The sequence below is a fragment of the Chaetodon auriga genome, chromosome 21, assembly GCF_051107435.1.
Source record: "Chaetodon auriga isolate fChaAug3 chromosome 21, fChaAug3.hap1, whole genome shotgun sequence".
Lineage (NCBI taxonomy): Eukaryota > Metazoa > Chordata > Actinopteri > Chaetodontiformes > Chaetodontidae > Chaetodon > Chaetodon auriga.
Genome location: NC_135094.1, coordinates 2,405,771 through 2,430,713, shown reverse-complemented (window position 1 = coordinate 2,430,713; position 24,943 = coordinate 2,405,771). Strand labels below are relative to the sequence as shown.

At 47.1% G+C, this 24,943-nt stretch overlaps 2 protein-coding genes across 3 annotated transcripts; one reads left to right on the top strand and one right to left on the bottom strand.

Moving 5' to 3' along the window:
* The first annotated feature begins 221 nt into the window (after positions 1–221).
* LOC143339773 (E3 ubiquitin-protein ligase RNF31-like) lies at positions 222–20,955 on the top strand. The gene is made up of 32 exons (XM_076761220.1): positions 222–423; positions 1,339–1,544; positions 1,967–2,113; positions 2,227–2,382; positions 2,475–2,531; positions 2,834–2,963; positions 3,124–3,285; positions 3,394–3,544; positions 3,902–4,041; positions 4,319–4,461; positions 4,780–5,022; positions 5,194–5,526; positions 6,651–6,836; positions 6,998–7,204; positions 7,772–7,945; positions 8,031–8,129; positions 8,473–8,562; positions 8,671–8,785; positions 9,003–9,115; positions 9,323–9,436; positions 10,142–10,190; positions 10,484–10,580; positions 12,511–12,682; positions 13,858–13,943; positions 15,083–15,212; positions 15,303–15,483; positions 16,886–17,034; positions 17,120–17,204; positions 17,335–17,394; positions 17,504–17,893; positions 18,297–18,412; positions 18,905–20,955. The coding sequence occupies exons 2-32, from the start codon at positions 1,341–1,343 to the stop codon at positions 19,070–19,072; spliced, it is 4,647 nt and encodes a 1,548-aa protein (XP_076617335.1). The 5' UTR covers positions 222–423; positions 1,339–1,340; the 3' UTR covers positions 19,073–20,955.
* Positions 19,267–23,720, bottom strand: emc9 (ER membrane protein complex subunit 9). 2 transcript variants are annotated; one of them, XM_076761218.1, is made up of 6 exons: positions 23,554–23,710; positions 23,031–23,233; positions 22,549–22,625; positions 22,331–22,400; positions 22,055–22,149; positions 19,267–21,296 (listed from the first exon to the last, which is right to left on the bottom strand). In XM_076761218.1, exons 2-6 carry the CDS (start codon positions 23,223–23,225, stop codon positions 21,116–21,118), a joined length of 618 nt encoding a protein of 205 aa, XP_076617333.1. In that variant the 5' UTR covers positions 23,226–23,233; positions 23,554–23,710; the 3' UTR covers positions 19,267–21,115. The 2 variants fall into 2 exon arrangements, with proteins under 2 accessions (XP_076617333.1, XP_076617334.1); XM_076761219.1 differs by having other exon boundaries at positions 21,018–21,296; positions 23,031–23,230; positions 23,554–23,720.
* Between the last annotated feature and the right edge of the window lie 1,223 nt (positions 23,721–24,943).

Below are 24,943 nucleotides of genomic sequence, written 5' to 3'. Positions count from 1 at the left end.
TTGTTGGAGTACATTCATGGTGTCGTATTAGTACTTTTACTTAAGTTTGAAGTCTTAGTCCACCATTTATTTTTCTTAATTAAAGTAAGGTCTGCATACTTCGTCTACAATTGTTAATTTTAAGCGATCACAAACAAAAACAGTTTGGAATCTACTGCTAAATTGCGAAATTTCCGGTTTTATTTTGAAAATGAAACCTGACAGGAAGTGGAGCCGGAAGTTATAACGTTAAACTCGAGTTCCGCATTTAAAGCTAGCTTCAGGGAGCCGCAAACGCCACCAGTTCAGTGCAGGTGAGGTTTTAAACGTGGACACAAATTCACGGTATTTTTTTAATTAATGGCGACTTAAAAGCTTTCCAGCGACACCCGGAAGGACGGAATAACCGTCGAAAGTCGTGACGACGATAACTTAACAGAGCAGGTTTGTGGTAGTTTCGCTGTTTTTCAGTTACTTAAAGTTTCGGTTCGTCCTGTTGTTGTTATCTGTGTTTGCTTGTTAGCATGAGCTTCAAAACTCACACCTGACACCTGTGACTGGTCCTGTGTGAGACGCTGCGGTGGAGGACCGTCGCTAATGGTGTTGTCTGCTCGTGTTTCTGGTCTGATGTTCGGCTGGTTTCTGGTTTGTCTCTGCACCGTCAGAGACGAGATTAGCCTGGACTTTCCTCAAGTTGTCATGCGGTGAATTAAAAGTGAAATTGTCGATGAAACTCTGTCCTGAAGAAACTTACGTTAAAACGTGTATATATGTGCTAAATACTACCCCAAATCTCTTGTTTTACTCTTGTATAAATATTACTTAAACAGATAACTGCATTATGTCGAACATTTATTTGCTTGTATTTGGGTATTTTAGTATTTATTGTCTTGGAGACGTCTGTTTAGTTGAAAATTACTGTTCATTGATTGATTATTGACTCCTCAGGTGATAGACTTGAAGTACAATGCCAGAATTTTAATCTTGGATGTGATGCTAGTATACAAAAACAATACCTGATACCTCTTTCCATACAAAGAAAAAACAGTCTGAGACACACTAAATATGTATTTTTTGCTTTTTATTAACACAAACCAACACATCGGTTATCATTTTGATAAGACTGGTTTCCAATCAGTTGATTTTCTTCCTTGTTTTTTAATCTGTGCATCCTAAGATTGAAAATCTGATTGTAGATCTGATTAGATCATTGATCCACAGGTTGTTTTACTGATGTCTTCTGATCTGCTGTTACAGGATACAGAATAAACACATTCACACATGACTGCATTGACCGTAAAGTTTAATGTGAGAGCAGCTTGTGTTCCAGGATTTGAACAACCTTCCCCTCTCTGACAGCGATGAGCGGCAGCCCTGCGTCCGTCCAGATGGACGAGGTCCGGAGGAGATCGCAGTCCCTCCTGTCCTTCTCGGGTTCGGCGCAGGACGTGAAGGCTGAGGTCCAGACCATGGCCGGCATCCCTCTGCCTCTGTCAGAGAAGTACCGGCACCTCGGAGCGGAGGCCATGCTGAGGGAGAACACGGCCGGCCGCGACAGACAGGAGGTGAGGAACTTTGTTTAAGGAGTGAAGGTGAAAAAGCACGTGGACAGCAGAGACACAGTGTAAAACATGCCGCTCTGAATAATTCAGCAAACTGTGAAGAGGGAAATGTCTTGAATCCGTTTGTCCTGAACAGTGTGAAGATCCTGATTTAAAGCTGAGTGGAGTCAAACCACCAGAGGGCAGAAAAACTCAAAGTAACACAAAGCCTCAGTTACATGAAAGGACGGACTGATGTGGGGCTGGAAAAGGTGTTTTCTGCCTTTTCAGACTCTTATTTCTTCTATTTTACTTTGGTGAAATGAATTAAAGCTCAGTTTAATAAATACATGTCAGATCTCCTGGTCTGCAGGGTAAATATCAGCTGATCGGTAACAGGCTCGTTGGTGGTCACTCCTGACTGATCGCACTGATTGTACCTTCAGGTTCTGGAGTCTTTGAGTCGCCTGGTCAAGGCCTTGAGTATCCTGGAGAAGTACGGCTGTAACCTGACCAGTCCCACCAGGCCCCGGTACTGGAGGAGCGTCAAACACAACAACCCCGTCTTCAGGACCACGGTGGACGCCATCAAGGTGAGCAAGAACCGGACAGGTGAGACGGCCCTGCCGTTCGGTGCAGGTCTCCCCTTTTTCACGTGGATTTTTCTAGCTGCAGCGACTTTTGAAGATCTTTTTCTTGTGCACAGGGAGGCCGGAGAGTCCTCTACCTGTACGGCTACACCAACCAGCAGATCGACGGCCTCAGCTTCCCCGATGACGTCACCGAACCGGACACTGAAAAGGTGGCCGCTGTGACGCTGGAGGTCATGATCTTACGCATGGAGGTGGACGCGCTCATCAAGGTTCGTTTGTGTTTGTCAGCAGGTTTTTATTTCAGCTGCGCTTTGTGAAGGAAACTCGCCGTCATTCATTTGTTATGTCTCTGTTTGTGTAGGGCTCCCATCCTCACATAGAACACTTCAAAGACGTCATCCCATTCATCACCCAGCAGGTCTGTACCAACACGTCCTCCGTCTGGATGCTCGAATCGGGCTAAAACTGCATCATTAAACTGAAAATGTCTACAGATGAAAGCTGGTTTATATCCATTTCTACGTCCGGTACTTTGCAGAAAAGTCATTTACTGGCATGATCTGCAAAGTACCGGGAGTAAATTTGATTTAATTGTGTGTTCAGAAGAAAACAAGATCAAATACGTCCCTCAGCGTTGATGTCCTCTCATCATCCGTCTTCATGCAGTTTTTACTGCATGTTTGAGCCTTGAAGTGCTGACAGTGATGCTGGTTTCTGCAGGATAAGCTGGTGAACGACGCTGCGGTTATCCTGCCTGGAGACGAGCCGCAGGGGGACAAAGTCCAGCCTCTGTCTCCTCCACCTACACCCTCCCAGGGCCCCGGAGGACAACCCCTGAAGCCGTCGACAGGTGAGCTGTCAGCACGCCTCACAACCCGCCACGGTCACTTTTCATTATTGTCTTTGTCTGTGATTTATGACATCATTAGTTTGAGTTTAGACATTTGTTTTAGTTGTTTATTGAACGCGTCTTTAGCGCCACACGTGACGTCTTCTGTCTTTGTGTCCAGGCTCTCCTGCAGCGAGCGAGTGCAACTTGTGTGGCGGTCCTTCGTCTCTGGTGTGCCCCTCGTGTGACAGTCAGCCTCTCTGTGACGCCTGCGATGACCTCTTCCACCGCCACCCCTCCAGAGCCAATCACAAGAGAGACAAGATACAGAAAACCAAACAGGGTAAAACCTTTAAAACAGGAGTTCATCACCACCAACGGTAAAAGATGAAAGTTTGGTCTTGATGCTGTCTTGTTTTCTCTGTGTGTGTGTGTGTGTGTGTGTGTGTAGAGACCTGCAGCATCTGTGGGATTTCCTCCATCTACGCTCAGTGCTCCACTTGCGTCCAGCGGTTGTGTCTGAACTGCGACAAGCTCTTCCACTCTCACCCGGACCGCAAAGGACACAACAGGACTATTTTTAGCCCGGCCAAAACATCCAGGTGAGCCGAACAGGAAGTTTAAACCAGCTCACCACCAGGTTCACTTCCTCACGTGGCGGCGGCGCGGTCTGCCGGCGGCGCCGCAGTGAGACCAAGACCATTTGTCCTGTCAGGCTGATTTATGAAAGAGCTCCAGCTACATAAACGTTATCTGGACCCTTTTATCTCTCAAACTCCATCTCTAATGTAAATTAGAGATGGAGTTTGTCCAAATCCAGAACGAGCTCTCTGTTTGTCTGACTGTCACAGTAGTTCAGCCTGTGTTGATACAAGCTGAGTGAATGAATGACGATCTGCAGCAGCACGTTGCAGCGCAGCGGCTGGACTCGAGCGTTAACATGACTTCTTTGCTCGCAGTCCGTCTCTGTCGCCTTGGGAATGTGCTCACTGCACGACGGTGAACGAGACACGAGCCGTCCTCTGCACGACCTGCGAGCGGCCTCGGCTCGCCACGGCCGCATCCACCGTTCAGGAGAGCCCGATGTCACCCAACACCGGTGAGACTTGCGTAGATAATAACAAGCTTCATTTTACAGAGCCTTTCAAAACAATGTTAACAAGTCATTTAAGAGTGAAAAGTCAGCACTTATAAGTACAGGAAATGAAAAGCATCATTACGTGTGCTGTGATATCATGTTATTGCAGTGTATTTCAACACGATTTTAAACAATGAGCAGTAAATCTGCTGGATATAACAGTATAAAGACAAACTGTGGTGAAGCAGAGTCTCTGCATGAAGCCGTGCAGCGGTCTTAACGTCTCTTTGGCCCTCAGAGTGGCAGTGTAAGAGCTGTACAGTGGTGAATCAAGGCAGCAGCATCCTGTGTGAGGTGTGTGAGCGCCCTCGTCTGGCCACTCGCCCGCCCGTCGCTCCGGCGCTGTCCAGCCTAGGATCGCTGTCTGACTGCGGAACAAAGGTAAAGAGCCAGAAATTTCCTTCAGGAGACCAAAAACAACTGTCGGACGTGAAAGTATATGAATTTAAACGGTGATTATATGTTAATGCTGTGCTCACAGCTTCCCCCTAGTGGCCATAAATGTTATTACAGGTTTAAAGACAAACTTGGACTGTTTTCTGACATTTTATAGACTAAATGATTAATAGTTTAGTGAAAAATTGTCTTTGGGAAGCTCCTCCAGAGAGACAGAAGACATTAATACTGCTGCCTTCAAACTGTTGGAACGTCCCTTTGTGAGCGTCTTTCTCTGTCTTTTTCTGTCTTTCTCCGTCACAGTGGATTTGCCAGTTCTGCACCTACGTGAACACCAAGCCCACTCTGGTGTGTGAGATGTGCAACTTGTCAGGTAAAGACTCTGCGGGAGTTTCTCTGCCTCTGTCCCTCCAGCAGACTCCGTCCAGCGCTAAAGATCCGCCCCAGCCGGGCGCGAGGCCTCAGCCGAAGCCCAGGGTCAACCTGGACCTGAGAAGACAGAAGACCATGAGGGAAGACGGCCTCGTCCTCATCCACCAGATCAGAGTAGGTCGACGCTGATGAATCTCACAAAGCCGCACAAATAACAAACTAATCTTTGTTCTGCAGGTTGCAGCCCTACAAGTAAATAATTGAACTTCAGTCAGACATAAGGCTTTTACTAATGATTGATTAATTGTCCAGTTTTTAAAACAGTGAATCTCGTCTCCTTCGCAGGAAGCGGAGAAGTGCGGCATCAGTCCCGAGGAGGTGTACGCCGCCATCCTGTGCTGCGGCAGCAACACCAAACCCTGTGATTGGCTGTCGTCGGAGCTGCCTCACCGGCTGGACGAAATCTGCGCCATTGCGGCTTCCGTCCAGCTAAACTACAAAGCGGGGGATTCTGGGATAGAAGCCGCGGTGGAGAGAGACGGCGAGGAGCAGAGCGAGCCTCGCGTCGCCGGTGAAGGAGCGAAGCTGTCCAGAGCCGAGGCCAAGCTGGCCTGGCTGGCCGCGGGGGGAGACACCGACAGAGCCGTGAGACAGGTGCTGAGAGACAGACAGGCCAAGGTAGGAGGACGGAAACACCTTCTTCACTGCTTTTATTCTCGTTAAGATTCGCCAACGTCCAAAGAGATGAACGCGTCCAAACAAACCTTCATGTTTGGGTTCTTGTTAGCAGAGCTCATCGTGCTAAAAGTGCTAATAAACTCCCACGATTCCTGAAAATGACGCGTGCTGTACAGTCAAAAAACCATAAAGATGTTCCACTCATTATGCTATAAAACAAAGAAAATCCCAAAATTTGAGTTCTCACTCGTCTGGGAAACAGATTTCAAAATAAAGTTTCCCGTCATGGAAAAAACAAAGAAACTTTGGAAACTTTTGTGTCATCCAGGAAAATAATGTAAAAAGTCTCCTGGTTGTTGACTCTCATAATTGACTGTTTGGTTGATAAAATGTCCAGAAACAGTGTAAAGATAAGAGCTGCAGCAGCTGCAGGATGAGGTGAAACGACCCTTTTTGACTCGTTATTGCTGGTGTCGGGTCACCGGCGGCTCAGCTGGCGGAGCAGAGTGTCAGCTGAGGTGAGGCCGATAAGCAGATTTCTACTCATGAAATAAATACGTGAGAAAACAGGACGTCTCTGTGGTGTCTGACCTTGAAAGATAGCAGCGAACAAAGACGTCCTGTGGCGCGTTAGCGGCGATATGTAGGAGTGTCGAAGGATCCTCATGACCCCGGTTTATCAGTGAAGTGAAGAAACTCTGAACTGTTCTGAGGAACAAAGGAAGCTTTCAGCCTGAAGGTCGGAAAGACGAACGCTTTAAGGGTTAACTGTGCTTACATAAACCTTTGAGTAAGTCTCCTATTATTGGCTGTATCAAGAAATAAATGCATCCAAACAAACCTTCATGTTGGGGTTCTTGGTAGCAGAGGTCGTCATGCTACAAGTGCAGATAAACTCCCACAAATCCTGAAAATGACGCGTACTGTAGAGGCTTATCTGTTAAAGTAGGGACGTTTATGTACCAGCATTCTTTACAGCTTTGTGCCAGCATTATTTTAATATCCTAAATTAATTATAATTATAAAATAAAGAGTGTTTAATGTGGACGTGTTCGTGTCTATGCCCCCTTTTTTGTGTGTAAACGCTCGCTGCGTCGCTCACTGGCCGCCTGTCGTCTGTGCAGATGAAGGAGCTGCACTCTCTGGGCTTCAGAGACGCCTCCCAGTGCGAGGAGGCTCTGCGGCTGAGCGGAGGAGAGGTGAAGGGGGCTCTGTCTCTGCTGCAGCGCCCTCTCCTGGAGCCCTTCCACCAGCGCATCTGGAGCGAGCAGCTGGAGCCGCAGATTGATCCCAAACACCCGGACAAACAGGTTATACCACTCGGCGAATCGCCTGAGGGCTCACCTGCTACCTGCGCTGATGTGGGAATAACATGTTTTTGTGTCCTCAGAGGAAGCTTCCCTGTTGATATGTAGGCGTGGCGTTCTGTCTGTTACGTGAACTCCTCGTTGTCCTTGTTTGCCCTCTGCAGAGGACGTGCAGGCGTCTGCTGGCGCTCTACGACCTGCCCAGCTGGGGGCGCTGCGAGCTCGTACTGTCGCTGCTTCAAGAGCCGGACGTCAGCTACTCTCTGGAGGACGTCGTGCAAGCGGTGAAAGAGTCGCACGACAAGGATTTCATCCGGCGTCTCCTCAACAACGAGTGCCCCTGCTGTCTGTGCATCTTCCCCCGCAGCAAGGTGGGTCAGACACACACCTTGACACACCTTGACACACCTTGACACCCTTAAGCTTGGTTTAGGCTTCGGCGTCGCGGCGACGCCGTACCTACGGCGTACACCCTACGCCGTCACTGAGCATTCGTAGTTCTGCGTCGAGGGAACGCGTTGCTCCGCAATTCACCGCCAAGCCGCTAGGGGGGTGCGGATGTGTCTTTGTATGGTTTCAGGGGGCTCTTGCTGCCGCGAAGAGGAGTTGTAGAGGTGGTCGTACTTGCGTACCTCCTTGATAATTCTTTCTTCGGCTTGGTCCAGTTTTTCTTGTAGCTTTGAAAATGGCGGTGTTGTTGTGCTGCGACCATAGGGCTGTGACTGAACCGAAAATTACGTTCTGAACGGACCAATCACAGTCCTCGACGTTCACGTCACTACGCGTCGACGCGACGCGTAGTCAGGATTTTTTGGAGGTGCGCGTCAGGCTACGGTGTATGGGTCTGCGTCGACGGCGTAGGTACGGCGTCGCCGCGACGCAGAAGCCTAAACCAAGCTTTATTCTCACTTAATCTTCTTCTTCTCTCCGTGCTTCAGATGCAGTCTCTGACTTCCTGTCAGTGCTCCGTGTGCCACGAGTGCTTCCGGCAGCACTTCACCATCGCCGTGAGGGACAAGCACATCAGAGACATGGTGTGTCCCGTCTGCAGCGAGCCGGACATCAACGACCAGGAGCAGCTGGACAGCTACTTCTCCACGCTGGACATACAGGTGAGCAGAGAGAGAAACGACACTTCTGATTGGCTGCTTAACAGAATTCTGCTCTTTTGAATCGATCTCTTTTCTTGTCCTCCAGCTGAGGGACTGCCTGGAGACGGACGTGTACGAGCTGTTCCATAAAAAGCTGACCGAGCACGCTCTGATGAAGGACCCGAAGTTCCTGTGGTGCTATCACGTGAGTCCTTCAGTGCGCTTGTTGTTCCCTGTCGCTCCGTCAGCCCTGATCTGATTTCCTCCACCTGTAATTTGCATGCCCTGCTTTTCATACTGACTTCCCTGATGTTGGTGTTGGTTGTTTCACTTCAGTGGATGTTTTTCACGCTGTGACTGTACGGTGCATACATGACAAACAGAACCAATGACGCCGATGAGGAAAAACATTAAATCTATTGTCTTTGTGCTGTTTTCAGTTGACTTTATGTCAGTGAAGATTAGCAGGTTATCACATGCTGTTTTATGTTTCACGCACGTTAACTTAAAGTCTGGTCTAAAGGATGAAATGTGAACGTCTTCCTCAGTGCACCTGTGGGTTTATCAACGATGGAGACCAGCTGAAGATCACCTGCCCGTCCTGTCACAAGAGTTTTTGTGCGCAGTGTAAAAAACCTGTGAGTAGAAGTACCTCACTGCACGACCTCCCGTCAGATAAGACATTCAGCCTTGAAACTTCAGCTGCTGTTCGGTGAACTGACCCGTTAACTCCCTCTCTGGGTCAGTGGGAGCCTCAGCACCAGGATCTGTCCTGCGAGCAGTTCCAGCAGTGGAAGAGGGAGAACGACCCCGAGTACCAGAGGCAGGGCCTGGCCGGCTACCTGAGAGACAACGGCATCAGTGAGGACACACGTCTCCTTTCACTCCTTTCAATCACTTTCCTCTTTTCAGTGTGTAATTCTGCAAAGAAAAAGGTGGATTAAAGCTGCAGTAAGCAGTGGTGGAAAGTAACTTGGTACATTTTCTCAAGTACTGCACTCGGGTACAACTTAGGAAACGATGCGTTTAAGTGTTGCTTGGAATAAGTGGCTTCAGCGGGATGTGTCGTCTCTTGCAGCTTGTCCTCACTGCAGGTTCCAGTACGCTCTGACGAAGGGCGGCTGCATGCACTTCAGCTGCTCCCAGTGCAGGTACCAGTTCTGCAGCGGCTGCAACAACCCCTACCACAAGGTGAGGCCAGGACACAGGAGAAAAGAGACGGTCTGAGAGTCCAGGGGACCAAAATACATGGTTTTACAGGGCACTTGCTGTACATGCTGTCGTGTTTGCGTCAGAAAAATAAATATCTTTACTTTTCAGAGACTCTTTTTGCACGTTTCTGACCTTCTAACATCTGATTCATACTGTTATTTACTCTGTGTTTGTTGTCTCTGGCAGACGGCCTGTAAGACGCCTCACTGCAGTTACACCGGTCTGCACGCTCATCACCCCCGAGACTGTCTCTTCTATCTCAGAGACTGGGAGCCGCCCAGACTGCAGGCCCTGCTGCAGGTACAGATCCTGCTGGTTGTAAACACTACGCTGTCGTTACAACGACGGAAGGTGTTCAGCTCTGAACAAACTGGAAAAACCTTTACAGTAAATACGTGATTTTTACGCCTCGTTTCCTCGTAGCTCTGTGCGCATGCAAGTCAGACAGAAGGCCATTCGTTCTCTGATGCGTTTGCCAAACTCCTGTTTTTTTCCAGTAGTAGGTTAAAAAATGCGAACTTTCACCGTGGTTCGACAGCATACTTGGCTAACATTGGTAGCATGCTAGCTGTAACATACAGTGTATGCACAGTGGTTCCTATGTTATTTTTTTTTTTTTTAGCAAAAGAAATTGGCCACACAGCCAGCAGGCTAACCTTCATGTGCACGTTCCATCGGATTAGAGGGCGAAAAACAAGCGAACTTTAGCTTCTCGTAGCGCCCACGTTTGCGAGTTTCTATCCATCCGTAAAAGAAATGCATTTTCTCACATTGAACACTAGGGGGCAGACTCTGCACATTACACAGAATTACGGACACAAAACTGCAGAAATCCAGGTTTTGTGCTTTGTATTAATGAAAAAATCTCCAGTAAACCAACTCTTCCTGTCAGGTTGTTGAAAATTTTAATTTAATTTAAGACCAGACAAACATTTGAATAAATACACTGACACTGTAGGAACGTCAGTGAATACGATGTGTCTGAACTTTCTTTTCTCCTCTCAGAGGAACGGCGTGGACTTCAACACGGACCCTTCGACTGGAACTCAAACTGGTAAAACGGCTGAACTGGTTCATCAGCTGAAAACATGTTTCCTTCTCGTCATGTTCAGGAAGTAAAGACACACAAAATACTTCTCCTTCCTCCATCCTGGAATTCCTGGAATTCCTGGAATCTGAACAAAAGTTGCAGGAGATGCGAACAAAAAAAAATGAACCTTTTCATCTCTAAGGCAGCGAAAGTTTCCTGGAAAACCGTTTCAAACATCTGTTTTTCATTTGTGAACCTAAAAAAAAGAACACGGCATCAGATGTGTCACTGACTTCGCTCCCTCCTCTCTGACTCAGACGCTTGCTGTGTGATGGAGCAGAAAGACGAAGGAGGTCAGCAGATTGATTCACCGTGTGGCCTCCAGACGCAGCCGGGACAAGCTGGACTCTGCGAGTGAGTATCTGACCTGAGAGCAGCGACAGTCCAGTGAACGTCTGTCTGGGTTAGCTTTGTCTCACATACACAGAGATGTCCCCACACGGGGGTTTAGCGCTGCAGAAGGAAAACGCTCTGCCCTCTCTTTTTTTTCTTTAAACCAATCACAGTCGTCTTGGGCGGATACGGCGACGGCGTCCCTGCAGAACATCGTCTCTGCCATTGAAACAGTTAAATCCCTGCAAAGGGAGAGGTTAAAGCTGCTAGCTTGTTTGTGTTATGTTAGCGGCCAGCTTAGCATTAGGCTAAGTTGCCATTTTCAGCATAGATCAGCCTGCAGGTCACCTGCTCAGAGGCTGTCGTTGAAAACAACTGACAGTGGAAGGACCTGCGATTGGCTGCCTCAAATAATCAGCTGGTGGCAGTCTTACACCCACAGTCTGCATCCAGTGAGTCACGCTAATGTTAGCCTGCTGGACAAGGTCCAGGGCTGTAAACACAGGTGTCTCAGATCATGACGTACAGTCCACTCTCCTCTGGAGCGAACCTGGAAACATAAAGCTCTGATGTTTTATCAATACTGTGTTTAATGGTAGTGGATTTTCTTTATTCTTTATTGGTCCCTGAACACATACTGCGACCGTGAAGAAGGTACACAAAATATGACGTCTTATCTCCTCTGTGCTCAGGACGAGAAGAACCACTGAGGAACTAGTTCAGATGCAGATAGTTTCTGTGAAGATTACATCAAATTACTGCTTTCAGAATCACTATCTGATCAAAGGACAAGTAAACAAGACCTTTATCAGCTTTGGTACGTGACAGTTTTGTGCAGTCGATGCTGCGGACACATTTGGGTTCAAACCAAGAAAGAATTGAGGGTCAACGAGCAGCTCTGACTTCAACAGAGTAAGAGCCAAAGTTAACACAAAGTGTGTTAATACGCCAAAGTTAAGGGACAGTTACCTTCTCGTCCTGAGCACAGAGGAGATAAGACGTCATATTTTGTGTACCTTCTTCACGGTCGCAGTGTGTGTTCAGGGACCAATAAAGAATAAAGAAAATCCACTACCATTAAACACAGTATTGATAAAACATCAGAGCTTTATGTTTCCAGGTTCGCTCCAGAGGAGAGTGGACTGTACGTCATGATCTGAGACACCTGTGTTTACAGCCCTGGACCTTGTCCAGCAGGCTAACATTAGCGTGACTCACTGGATGCAGACTGTGGGTGTAAGACTGCTACCAGCTGATTATTTGAGGCAGCCAATCGCAGGTCCTTCCACTGTCTGTTGTTTTCAACAACGACAACCTCTGAGCTGGTGACCTGCAGGCTGATCTATGCTGAAAATGGCAACTTAGCCTAATGCTAAGCTGGCCGCTAACATAACACAAACAAGCTAGCAGCTTTAACCTTTTCCTTTGCAGGGATTTAACTGTTTAAATGGCAGAGACGATGTTCTGCAGGGACGCCGTCGCGGCATCCGCCCGAGACGACTGTGATTGGTTTAAAGAAATATAAAAAGGCAGAAAATGAAAACTGTGCCGTTAGATAACATTTGTGGGCGAAAAGGAAGGAACACAGCGCTCTCTGGGGGACCTTGCACTGCTGACATTGGCTGCTGTCTCTTGGACAAAACAAACACATTCTTTCCTCGTTGGGTCATTTTGGGTTTCAGAGTTCAGGGTTGAAGTCGCGCTGCCTCTTTGATGTGGCTTGGGTTTGTGAAGGAGGTCCTGTGTTGAATTAAGTCTTTCTGAACTAACCGTGCACCACAATAACGGCACAATTAACCCAAACAGTGAACACAATGACTGCAGACAGCCCATAATAAAAATCGTAAATATCTCCTTTTTAAGAGCAGATCCTCTCTCCTTCGTTTGGGTAAAGAAACCTCTTTAGATTGGAGTTTCTGCCGAGTGTTGACCGCAGCTGTGTGTTCTGCAGGAAGCACTACAGGGAGTACCTGGTGAGCCTGATAAACGCTCACTCTCTGGACCCGGCTCTGCTCTACGACGCCCACGAGCTGGTCCGGGCCAGCGAGAGATACCAGGTGGACACGCAGCGAGGGGAGAACGAGGAGGACAACGCCTACCACGCTCGACTGCTCAAGGTGAGGCGCATCTGCTCGCCGCTTAGAGAGCAGCTCAGGACCTGAAGGTCACCGGATGAAAAAGCTCTGTGAAAACGTTCACCTGTGTTTTAAGATAAAAACGTGACGTCTGTGTCTTTGCCTCACAGAAACTGATGGAGGTCCCTCTGGGAGAAAAAGTTCCTCGAAACAAATAAAGGTTCCTCAGCAGAACGTCACCAGCCATCATGTTCCTGCTCCTGTCGTGAAGTTAACCTTTTCTTTGTCGGTCGTCACGAAAAACCGATCATCTGTTTCGTCTCAGTTTCACAAACGTCTGTTTTGAGAGTTGGATCTTGTATGAATGTGACAGTTTGATGTTTTATCTTTTGCACTTGAAAGGATTTTTATGTCGAAGATTTCTATCTTTGAACAATGTAGCAATACTGCACAAAATGGCCTGAAAACACAGAAACGAGTCGCATCCACCATCTGAACGTTAACACTCTGTCAAAGACTCTTTCTGCCGTCTGAGTTCCTCTGTGATGCTTTTCTCTGGTGGATGAATAAAACTCAATAAATACACAATATGAATACTCTGAAATGTGGATTTATTGATGCACTTTTATGTCACACTTAAATACTAATAAAACTTAAATACTCTGTGTCGTCTTTAAACTGCATGAACAGTGGTGGAATGTAAGTATATTTAACTTGTAGTACTTTCTCCATTTTGTGCTCCTTTATACTTCAGCACAGTTTAGACTGAACTGTACTTTGCACTGTGTATTTTCACTGTTAGTATTCACTTTGCAGAATTGAGTTTTACATACAAAAACCTTGTTATAAACTATCTCAGCCAGAGACCTCAGAGTGTTCATGAATAAAGAAAGAAAAAGACTGTGGACTTTTGATATTAGAAGGCTCATGGCCACTGATAATTAAACAAAAAGAGCATTTGAGGATCTCTGTCAATAAATGGATAAATGGATGTATTTTCACTTTAATAATCCTGTAATTAAGACACAAAAGGCGTTTAAAATCCCATAAATAATAGAGCTCAGAGGAGTAAAACCCTCAAAAACATAATACATAACATAAACATCAGATTATGAGTGAAAACTGTAAAATAATGAATGAATTGAGGACATAATTAAGACATCACACTGCTCCTGTTGTGTAGATGGAACTGGCCTGTGCGCTCTTTGTCGCCCCCTGGCGGCGGCGCGCGGACGGTTTCCGTAAAGTCACGTGATTTCTGGGAAAAGGAGCGTCTGCTGAGAGGCTGCAGACTCCGGAGCGCAGAGTCGGAGAGCAGACAGCAGTGCGCAGGCATCACGGAGGAAACGCAACCGAGGTAAACGAAACTCAGCTCGACTTCCTTAATTCAACACCTTCACGTCTATATTTGATTTACCTATTAATATCACCAACAGGTGAGCGCGCGATGATTTGTGGTCCTAAACCAGACTGCCTTTAAAAATCTGCTGATTTTAGAAACAGAGTTTTCGCGTACGAGTAGTTTGTTTGGCGTCTCGGCAACATCCAACTAAAACTGTGAACAAGAGTTTAAATCCGATGATCACATGAAAACAAGTCGACGCTTAAACGCTTTTTCTTCTTCCTACTGTTGTTTTTTTAACACTAGTGATGAGGAAGCTGTGGTGAAGGAGGCAGAGGAGGGACGTGTTGTGACTCGCAGCTGATGGTGCTTGTTTGTTGTTGTCTGTTTGTTTTTGTGTTGGTAGTTTTTAAAGAGTCATGGCAGCGGGGAGAATGCGCTCCACGCGCAGACTGCGCTCCTGGATCGTCGAACAGGTGTGTGTGCGTGTGTGTGCGTGTGCGTGTGTGTGTGTGTTTGTGAGGATGAGGGAGGGGGGAGAAGGAAAGGGAAAGACAGAGAGGATGGCCTCCATGGTGAAACGATGCATTCACATCCTCCACTGCAGTAAAAGTACTCGTAGCACACTGAAAATACTGCTGTGAAAAAGTATTCAAAGTACTCAGAGGACAAACCCGTGACTGTTCTGTTACATATGACATCATCAGATCATCATGTTAAAGCAGGATTTTATACACCTGATGTTTCATTCTGGATGAATCTGCTGATTATTTTCTGTATTTATCGATTTAAAAAGGAAAAGCAGAAAAACTTTGTGAAGCTGGAACCTGGAAAAACAATTTTAACGACTGTCAGAGTAGTTTTAGTTGATGAGTCAATAAACTGTGCCTCATTTAATTGGCTAATTGTTCCCGCGCTGGAACATTTTTATGTTTTGTGTGCAAACGTCTGTGAAGTATCTGCAGCTGTGGGCGAGTTGAGTACTTCCCTCTGAAACGCAGTGAAACAAACAGAACTGTAAAGGTAGAGAAACGTGAGGATGGCTGTCAGCCCTGAGCGCCGTCTCTCAGGCGGGACAGTGAAGACACTGTTCAGATTTGTGTCTTGTTGCAGGTCAGCAGTGGGAAGTATCCGGGTCTGGTGTGGGACGACGAGGCCAAGACCATGTTCCGCATCCCGTGGAAGCACGCGGGGAAACAGGACTTCCGTAAGGACGAGGACGCCGCCATTTTCAAGGTCACGATGCACCTCCCGCCTGACTCCCACAAGACGACACATCCGCGTAGCTAAGACTCTCTGACACGTCCGTCTTTCTGTCCCCTGCAGGCGTGGGCAGAGTTCAAAGGGAAGCTGACCGACGGGGTTCAGGACAACCCGGCGTCCTGGAAGACCCGTCTGCGCTGCGCCCTCAACAAGAGCCCGGAGTTCTCGGAGGTGATGGATCGAGCCCAGCTGGACATCTCGGAGCCCTACAAGGTCTACCGGCTGGTCCCCATCAGCGAGCAGGGTGAGACACACACTGCAGTCAGGGTTAAAGACGTCCGACTTCATGACACACGATGGAGATGAAGCAGAAGAGCTCTTACTGCAGTGCAGATCGCTCTGAACGCAGCACGGCGGCCGCCCGGCGCGCTCGTTTGATCGTGCGACTGTTCTGATAATCGTTCACGTTGTTTCACGCTCGCCGGGCTCAGCTTCTCGAACACGAGGATCTGAAATACTAAACTATGATTGGCTTATTTGACTACTTGTTTAATTTTATATCATCATGTGACAAATTAAAAAAAAAAGAGTCTAACCTTGAGTTGATGTGAAGCGGCTCAGCGTCACTCGTTCGCTGCAGGTGAGTCCAGGTGAACGTGGTTCAACTCAGTCTGTTTAAAGACACAATCAGGAAGTGAGTTACTCATAAACAACATTTCAAAATAAAGCAAAGTCAACCCGAAACCTGACTCCGGCGCACACACCCTCAGTCTGCAGAGCCTCATGTTACACAGTTAAAAGCCCACAGACTGTACGACTGTGGTTTCATCACGTTTCAGACGCCTTCGCAGCTGATACTCGTTCGCTCTGGATGTCGGAGGTCCCCGTCAGCATCTCTGCTGCAGTATTACGAGCGGCGTTTCCCACAGACGGCCTGAAGTATCCTGATAAGTCTATCAGCAGCAGCAGCAGCACGGAGACGCCTCGATGTTTGACGGTGTAGCAAACGTATCGCAGTAAATGATGTTTTCACTGCGTCTCGTGACACAAACCTCAAAAACCTTTGAGAGCTTTGATTCTGCTGCACTGTATCACCTGAATGTGTCCACCTGGCTGATGTCAGCTGGAAAGTATTCACAGGCTCTGCTCTCTGATCGCAGTATTTTACTGTTCCTGGATACTTCAGAATCACTTTAACAGTACTATGGCTGAGTGTGACTCCTCTCGGTTCACCGTGTGCAGGTCTTACATAACGAGCCCAGCTTTAATGTACACGCTGACCCAATGAGACGAGGCCAAAGTGCAGCTCTGACACAGTTTGCTCTTCATTCAGGCCTTTTTCCTCCGTCTTCACTCCAGATTCTGCCTTTAAATCTTAAAGTCTCCTGTTTTTGGGATCGTTGTTGGATTTTAACCAAGGTGGAGACACGATAAACTCAAAGCAACAACAGATCACATCGCATGATGTCGCTTTTTTTTTCGCTGAGTCAGCACGACTGCGGGGTGATACTGAAAAGTTCAGCTGGAAACTCTCCAGAAACTGGAACAAGTACATGTACTGCAATGAAAGTACATGTACTGCAATGAAAGTACATGTACTGCGATGAAAGCGCATGCACTGATGAAATGCTGTGATGTAAGTACATGTACTGCGATGGGAGCAGCCCTTCCTGCGTCACGGATCAGTGTGTGTTGCGTCTGCTCAGGTGTGCTGGTTCCTGAGAAGAAGTGCAAAGTCAAAGCCACCAAGAGGCCGAAGAGGAGGAGGACGAGGAGCAGCAGCAGCGACTCGGAGAGCGATGAAGACGTCAGCCAGGTGAAGCAGATAAAGACAGAGGAGGTGACGTCGCAGCTGGTGAGTTCGTGGTCACATGACCGAGGGGAGGGGCTAAAAGAGATCAGACTTTCGGGCGCTCACTCAAAAACCTTCGTCCCCTCAGAGCGCCGAAGAGGCTCTGCTGTGGAGCGACGCCCCCGTCCTGGCCGAAGACCCGCCTCAGTTCACCGCCACCATCCACGCCGACGGTGAGTTCGACCCCTGACGCCGCTTTCCCGCTGAACCCGGTGGCCTCGGTCAGTCTGATTTAACCAATCACACGATCCCAAAACAAGCAGCTGATCTGTGGCTCTTTTCCCTCCGTCTGTCGCTCCGCAGCGGTTGATGAGATCACGCTGGACGTGCGGATCGAGGAGAGCGTCCCTGCTTCGACAGAAGGTAATAAACACATTATTTCTTATTATTTTGAATAATCGCTTTTATTTTGAAAGGTCAAGCACCTGTTTGCCTCTTCCTGCTTTGATCCTCTGTGTTTCCGTGCCTCCAGTCCAGGACTCCTTCAGTGTGGTGGTTCATTACTTAGGCCAGGAGGTTCTCCGGCGTCAGATCCAGGGCGCAGACGTCAGGATAACGTACCTGCCCTCCTCCCTCGTCCCGCCGACGCCGGCCGTCCTGAAGGGCAGGTTTCCTCGCATCCCGCTGCCGGAGCCGCCCTCCACGCTGCCGGCCGGCCCCGAGCTGCAGGCCCTCTTCACCCTGCTGCCCTTCATGGAGAAAGGGGTGGTGCTGACATCCACGCCGCAGGGCGTGTACGGCAAACGCTTCTGCCAAGGGCGGGTCTTCTGGACGGGGCCGCACACGACCGCGCAGGGGCTGCACAAGATGGAGAGGAACACGGAGCCGGTGCTGCTCTTCAGCAAAGACGTCTTCAAGCAGCGTGAGTCAGCTCGCCGTGCATCGATCGATTAGCTTAATCCATCAGTGATGGTGTGTTAAAGCGTCTGTTCCAACCAAAGTTTGGATAAATATATGAAAACTGTCCACGTTTCAGCTTCTCAACTGAGACTTTTTCTGTTTTTAGTGCTCGTATATGATCAGAAACTAATATATTTATGGTTTTGAAATATTCATTAGCTAGAACAAGGGATTTGATGACCCCGTCTTGGCCATTTTTCACTGTTTTCTGGAATTTCACGGATGAAAACGTTGAGAATTGAATCAATAATTTAATAATTTTCAGTTGAAAACTCAAACATCAAACCAGCGAGATTTGACTCAACCTGTTCTTCACTTTCAGCTGTTTCAGTCTGAATTTTTACGTTTCTCTCCCTCGCCATCAGAACTGGATCACTTCCGGACACACGGCGGCGAGCCTCCTCAGTGCGGCATCACTCTGTGCTTCGGAGAGGAGCTGAGCAACACCGAAGACCCGTCCAGGAAGCTCATCATCGTCCAGGTGAATGCTCTTTACGTCACGGAACGTTTGTACCGTCGCTGTTTCAGACCAGCGTTCTAGTTATTTGAATACTTTAATTACTCAGTCAGTTAGTGATTGATCAAAACTTTGATTCAAAGGTCCAGTGTGAAGGATTGAGGTGCATCTAATTCCAGAAATGTAAGTAAAATATCATGATCCTCTGAAAATAAGAATATGAGAGTTTTCGTTAGCTTAGCGTGAGCGTCCTCCATGTTTCTACAGTAGCTCAGAAAGGACAAACCAAACTCTGCAGAGGGACGTCAGTGCACGTTTGAGAGGTGAGGAATGAGCTGGGTGCAGTCTGCAGCCTCACCACTAGATGCCACTAAATCCCACACTGGACCTTTAAGAGGCTAAATGTAACTGTAAAAGAGCCACATGTGGGTTCATTGAGGCGTTCGGATCCTCAACAGTCTGTTTCCTGTGAAGAATAAGATCATCACCTCCACCTGTGTGTTCCCTCCCCTGCAGATCGGCCTACCGTGGGCAGAGCAGCAGGTCCAGAACGCTCAGTCCATGTTCGAGTCCATCAGCATCCTCCAGTCTCTGGCCAGTCAGTCTCCGCTGGGGGAAATCACTCTGAACCTGGTCACCGTGGCCGCACCTGCGTCCGAGACCGCCGCCTGTGGGTCCGGCTGAGCGCCGGCGGGACGGGGTTTCGCTCCAAAATCAGAGACACGCCCACTTTAAAACCAGTCTCACAGAATAAGAGCATACCAGGCTGGATAGGTGGGCAAGTTTAGCACATTTCACAATAAAAGCATATGAGGTGAGTTGTTGGACCAAACTAAAACCACTGACTTTGATACATAGATATCAAAATGAGAGCCTGTAGTTTGTGTGGTAGTTTTATTTTTTCTTACGGCTCAGCCCTGAGAGACAGCACAACGCTGACAGACCGATGACGAAAACAATCGAAACAGCAAACAGGAAATTGAAATATTGGACATTTATTTGCCCTGAAAATGGACGCAGAGATTTGCTTGAAGCACTACACGTAAACCAACACTGAGGTCGTCTTCAGAGCTGCAGCGAGGAGTCCATCGACAGAGCTGAGCAGCTTTTTATGTGTCATGTGACAGGAAGTTTATGTCGTTGTTAATAAGTATTTCACCTGTTTTTACATTTTATATGAATGTAGTGATTGATTGTTAGTTGCGGGTCTACTTGTGTTTCTGTTGGTTCTCTAGAAATGTGACGTTTACTCGGTTGTCTGTTTTCCTGTAAGCCGGTGGTTCCCAACCTGTGGGTCGAGACCCCCAGGAGGGGTCGCAGGGTTCATCTGAGGGGCCATGTTGTTGTGGATTCCTGGATAATTGTATGGATTTTTGGATTTTTTAAGAATCCAAATGAAAGAAAGGAGTCACTTTGGGATAACTGGCCCTGAGCATGATTCTGCTTCTACTGCAGCACTATAAAAACCACGATGCTGCAGTTAACACTCAGAGTAGATCAGTAGTCGCTGTAGTGAGCAAAGATGCATCTCATAATCTCCTTTTTAACATTAATCTACTCACTTCCAACGTGCAGCTTTCTTTGAGATGCGTGTCGGTAAAAGTTTCTCTCCAGATGAGACTTGAGTTCAGTCCAGATTAATACAGGAAACCTTCACTGCTGTTAGAAATCAGAGTCTGGTTCACAGCAGTGAATCCTCTGAGCGAGCGTGGACTGATCCTGACACAAAACGTCCTGCGGTAAAAATACTCTGCTGAAGCTCAGAATATTCGGGTTTTGTTGAGGCATTTACACGACTTGACGCTCATTATCTATCAGTTTGGCGTGACTGCTCGTTGTTCCTTTAAGCAGTTAACTGTTTGGACGTTTCTTCTATACAAACAACATCAGTTTTGTTGAGTTTGCACCCGCGATTCAGGCCGGGGATACCGTAAATTAGAAAAGGCAGCAACACAACGAAGTTAGTTTAACAGCAAAAAGTGAGTTTTCAAGGCAACATAAGAAGTGGCTCAAAGCTGCTGCCTGAATTTCTGATGCATCTGTCTCTAAACGCTGCAAAACAAACACTGAGTGCCTTTAAGTTCAGCAAAAGAGTCGATTTTAGTGACAAACACATTCACAACTTGACTTTAACCTCCGTGCTCAGCATCAACAAACACTATAAACATGTAATAGACTACTTATTACACACTGTACTGTAGCTGTATGCATGTTGATAAACTACTTAGAAATCCTCAACTATTTCTCCAAGAAGTCTAAAAACTCCATTTGAAGGCAGCATCTTCTGAACAACACAGACAAAAACACACTGAACCTTTTGGGCTTCAACATATTTGTATTTACTGCAGGACCTTTGTGTTGGAAGGTGTTTCTGTTATTTTGTCCACCCTTACATTGGACTGACAGTGATACAGTAGCACAGGACGAAGTGGGAGCAGGAACAGCTCAGGTGCGTTGCAGTACTGTTGGAAGGTGTTTTTAAGGTGGATTTCATTGAACTCAGCGGAGTGTTGGGCTGAACCACAAGGCACACTGTGGGGGGGGTGGGATCTACCAAACTGTAAATATTTTGTTATTTATGCATGTTCTATGTTATGTCCCTGTTCACTTGAGAGGAAGCATTAAAATAAACAGATTCCTGAAGTGTGTGCTTGTCTTTGTACATGATTGATGACGTCGGCTCAGAACATAAATAAACTCTCATACAAACAGACGCCGCGCCTCCGGCTACATGCTCCCGTTGGCCGGCGAGGCCAGCTCTGCTATCTTGGTGTTCAGTTTCTGATTGGTCCAGTCCTTTGTAATGTCGTCCAAGTGGCTGTCAAAATCCACCAATAGCGAGTGATCGCCAGACTCCAGCATCTGACTGGCTATCGCCCGGGTCTCCTCCCACTGCCTCAGCATGATCCTGCACAGAGAAGGACAGTCTGTCAGTGGACCTTTAACTGTGTAACTCCTGGACAAAAAGATGAATCAATCTGACAACACAATTCTGTCACGGCCGACCAATCAGCAGCCGGTTGTGGACGACAGTCGGGCATCAAACCTGCGCGGTGTGACATGCTAACGACCAGCATCTGGGACACCCCGACAAAAAAGTAGCACGTCTGAAATTTTTGTCTTCCCACAACGTGTTCCTTAGCGTCAACCAATCAGGTGCTTTCTCCAGAGAGCAGTAAGGTAACCACGGTGAAGAGGAGGGGGGATGCCGCGGTCAGGTGGGACAGCGTCCACACTGTCGTCCCACGAGCGCATCATTTGTTTTGTTTATTTCACTACACGAGAGCGTCAGCGTCACACACAAAGCTTCTGTCACCGTGATGGACAGCTGCTTCACCCGCCTCCCCGATGACCTTTGAACTTGTGCATGATCATGAAATAAGACGTGCTGTGATTGGTCGGTGTCATACGAGTCGTCCTGCAAGTGACCCGATCAAGACACGTTTATGGTGTGTGATGTTAGAGCTGACACGGTGACGCTCGTCAAAGATAAACACATCGTGTGTCTGATACATGGAAAAGAAAAGGACATCTAGTCTCCACCTGTAATAAATCTGTGCGCCTATAAAAAACCGGTGGTGTTCTGAATGATCACCAATAACCAGTCAGACAGCTGGGGGGAGGCTGCAGACAGGAAGGTGCGTTTAGAGTCTTCAGTCAACTCACGTATGTTTGTCTTTGAGCACCCATCTTGAATCTTTGCGCTCGTACATCACGATGGGAGGAACCCGATAGTCTGGAGACATCTTACTGCCGTCAAGCTGCGAAGGAAAAAAACAGAGAAACGCATCCAGTGAATTCACAAAACCAATAATCTGTTTTCTCATTTATGAAATAAAAAAAGAGAGAAAAAGAGAAATGCACTGTGCATGTTGTGTCACTGCGAGCTCGTCTCTCATCTCTGAGGATGGCGTTAAAACAAAGCGCATTCGTTGTTCTTACCATTAACAAAACCGCGTTGTCAAACTGCTCAGAAATCTTATCGGCTATCTTCAGTGCACACGGTGTCGGGCTGCAGGTTCAGAAGATGAAAACAGATTAAGTGGAAAGTTGGAAAACGTTGCATCTTTCTGTGATCAGCACTGTCTTGTGTGTTAAATGTGTACTGAATTTACCAACATCTCACACGTCAAAGGTGAGGCATCAGGCAGGAAACTCACCTACTGTCTGACACACAGGCGTTGGCTTGATAGTATCCCACAATCCTCTGCTGAGTCTGTGAACACCACACATCCACCTGAGACAGGAGAACACACACCTTGAAACATCATTTACATCAAATGCAAAACTGGAGTCCCTTCCAGCGAGAGCGAAGAGTTTCTCTGCGAACAGGAGACCAACCACCAGGAAAACGTCCTCTGCAGGGAGTCAGATTCATGAGCAAGCCATCTGAAATATTAACGCACTAGTTTGTCTCGACTTAGGCTGATATTTGGGCAGATTTAGGTTCCTTTCCTGGGATTTTTAGAATTTTGCATTTCTGGCAGCAGAGATTTGCTCTGCAGAGGACAGAACAACGTCCAGCTGGACCTGGACAGCCTGACGTCTTTTGGGTCGGCACACACCAGCAGCTAATTCCAAATTTAGACTTTGACTGTGAGGAAACCTAACTTTGCACTACACCTGTCAGCAGGTGCCCTACCTGTGTGAGGGCCAGCTGAGTGATGGGAGCCAGGGGCAGGTGCGAGTGGAGCAGCGGTACGCAGTCTGTCACACACACAGCGCCGCCTGTCGGGCTGGACGACAACAGCAGCCCGTTGATGCTGCACCGCGGAAAGAGACAGGCGTGCAGGTACATCTTCACATAAGCCCGACAGGACAACTCCACCTCGCCCATGATGACTACTGAGAGGACAAAAGGGGACAAAGCACTGACATACGGCTTCCAAAGACCCCGAAGGAGGCTAAACTACCGAAGTAACACATATGAACTATAACAATGACTTTCCCAAACAGAAGAACGAGCAGTCGTCTGCCTAAACGCAAACCTTTACACGAAATCAGAATAAATCTTTCCCCGTGTTTGTGTTTATCAGCTGAATGTAGCTAACTGGCATCAGTTAACTGACCGTTAGCTCAATAGGCCAGCTAGCCGGCTGTTGTTGCTAGAATATGTATTAGCATTAGCGTACTAGCAAACCAAGCAGCGCTAAATCACGTCTTACCTCAAGAGGGATATAACGTATCCGCAGTGTCAAACAAAATGCGTATTTTCCGATTTTCAAGGATATCGGTTCATCGAGGTTTCTGTGTTTTTTTCCAACAGCGAACCGTTTCACTGGACAGCTAAATAGACAGCGTCTGAACAGCTACTTCTGGTCCAGCCGGAAGAGCTGACCTAAATTATCTGATTGGTGGAGACATCAAATGTGTCATCCAATTGGAGCAACAAGGTGTCAATCATTTTTCCTACCTTTCTTCAGCTGCTGTAATATGCTCACGTTCTACAGCAGTGCTCCATCTAGCGGTAAGGATGTATAATGGAATATTAGTTCGGACAGTGTAGAGCAGGGTGGTCAAACTCACGGCCTTCAAAGGGCCGGTTGTAACTGTAAGACTGTATAAATGTAACTACGCCTTAACATATTGTTAAAGAACTGTCTCTGGATGTGATTATTCAAGTGTACAAATATTGTAGATGCATTTACAGGAATGTAAGAATATCTGTAAGCACATGCTCTGCCTTACAGCAAATCCCTTAAATTTATCAGGTTAAGTTACAAATTCTATTCCTTCATCACTGACACTGCCTCATAACATAAGACATAGCAGCTTTTCTCCTTGAACAAACATGTTTTTGCTTTCCCATTTTTCATTAAATTGCCTTCACTCTGCATCAATTTCTCTTTGATTCTGGGATTTGTAGATCTTTTTCAACTCCACTTGTTAGAAAGCCACTTTAAACACCAATATGGAAACACTGCACTCTAGTGGCAGGATGTCATTTTGCAGGTCACAAATTCAACATGCATTGTGGGAGATCACTGAATGCTGTAAAGCAGTATAGACTTGAGCTTTTGTAGACCACAAATGTGTAAATTACGGGGATAAAACAGATGTTGAGAGCAGCTAACCTTTACCAGTTTCAAAGGTATCAATGTGGGAAAAAGTCTACAAAATTTTAAGTGTCTAAAAGCACAACTGCCTCTTCTGAAACATGTGATTTTGGTCTATTGTCTTTAATCTTTGTAATACACATAATCTAAGATAATTTAAGGTAAAATCTATGATTTACTTTAGATCAAATAGAACTCTGTGCAGAAGAGGGTGCCATAAAGTCTGTACTGCCCTGACAATCATGTCCTGCTGTAAACAAAAGTTGGTGTGAAACAGGCTGTGTGTTATGGACAACTTCCCTCAATTATGCTTGCAAACCCTTAGATCAAAGATGGTTGACACTATACTGAAGTTTTCAGAACTCATCCACTCCCTGCATGTGCCCACACCTGGCCTTAAAGATGTACTTGTTATGAGCTCTTGGAAAACAGGAAGATTTCCTGACCTCAAGTGGTACTTTGTACCTACTGTTCAAAGTCCTTTGACTTCACCCTCAGT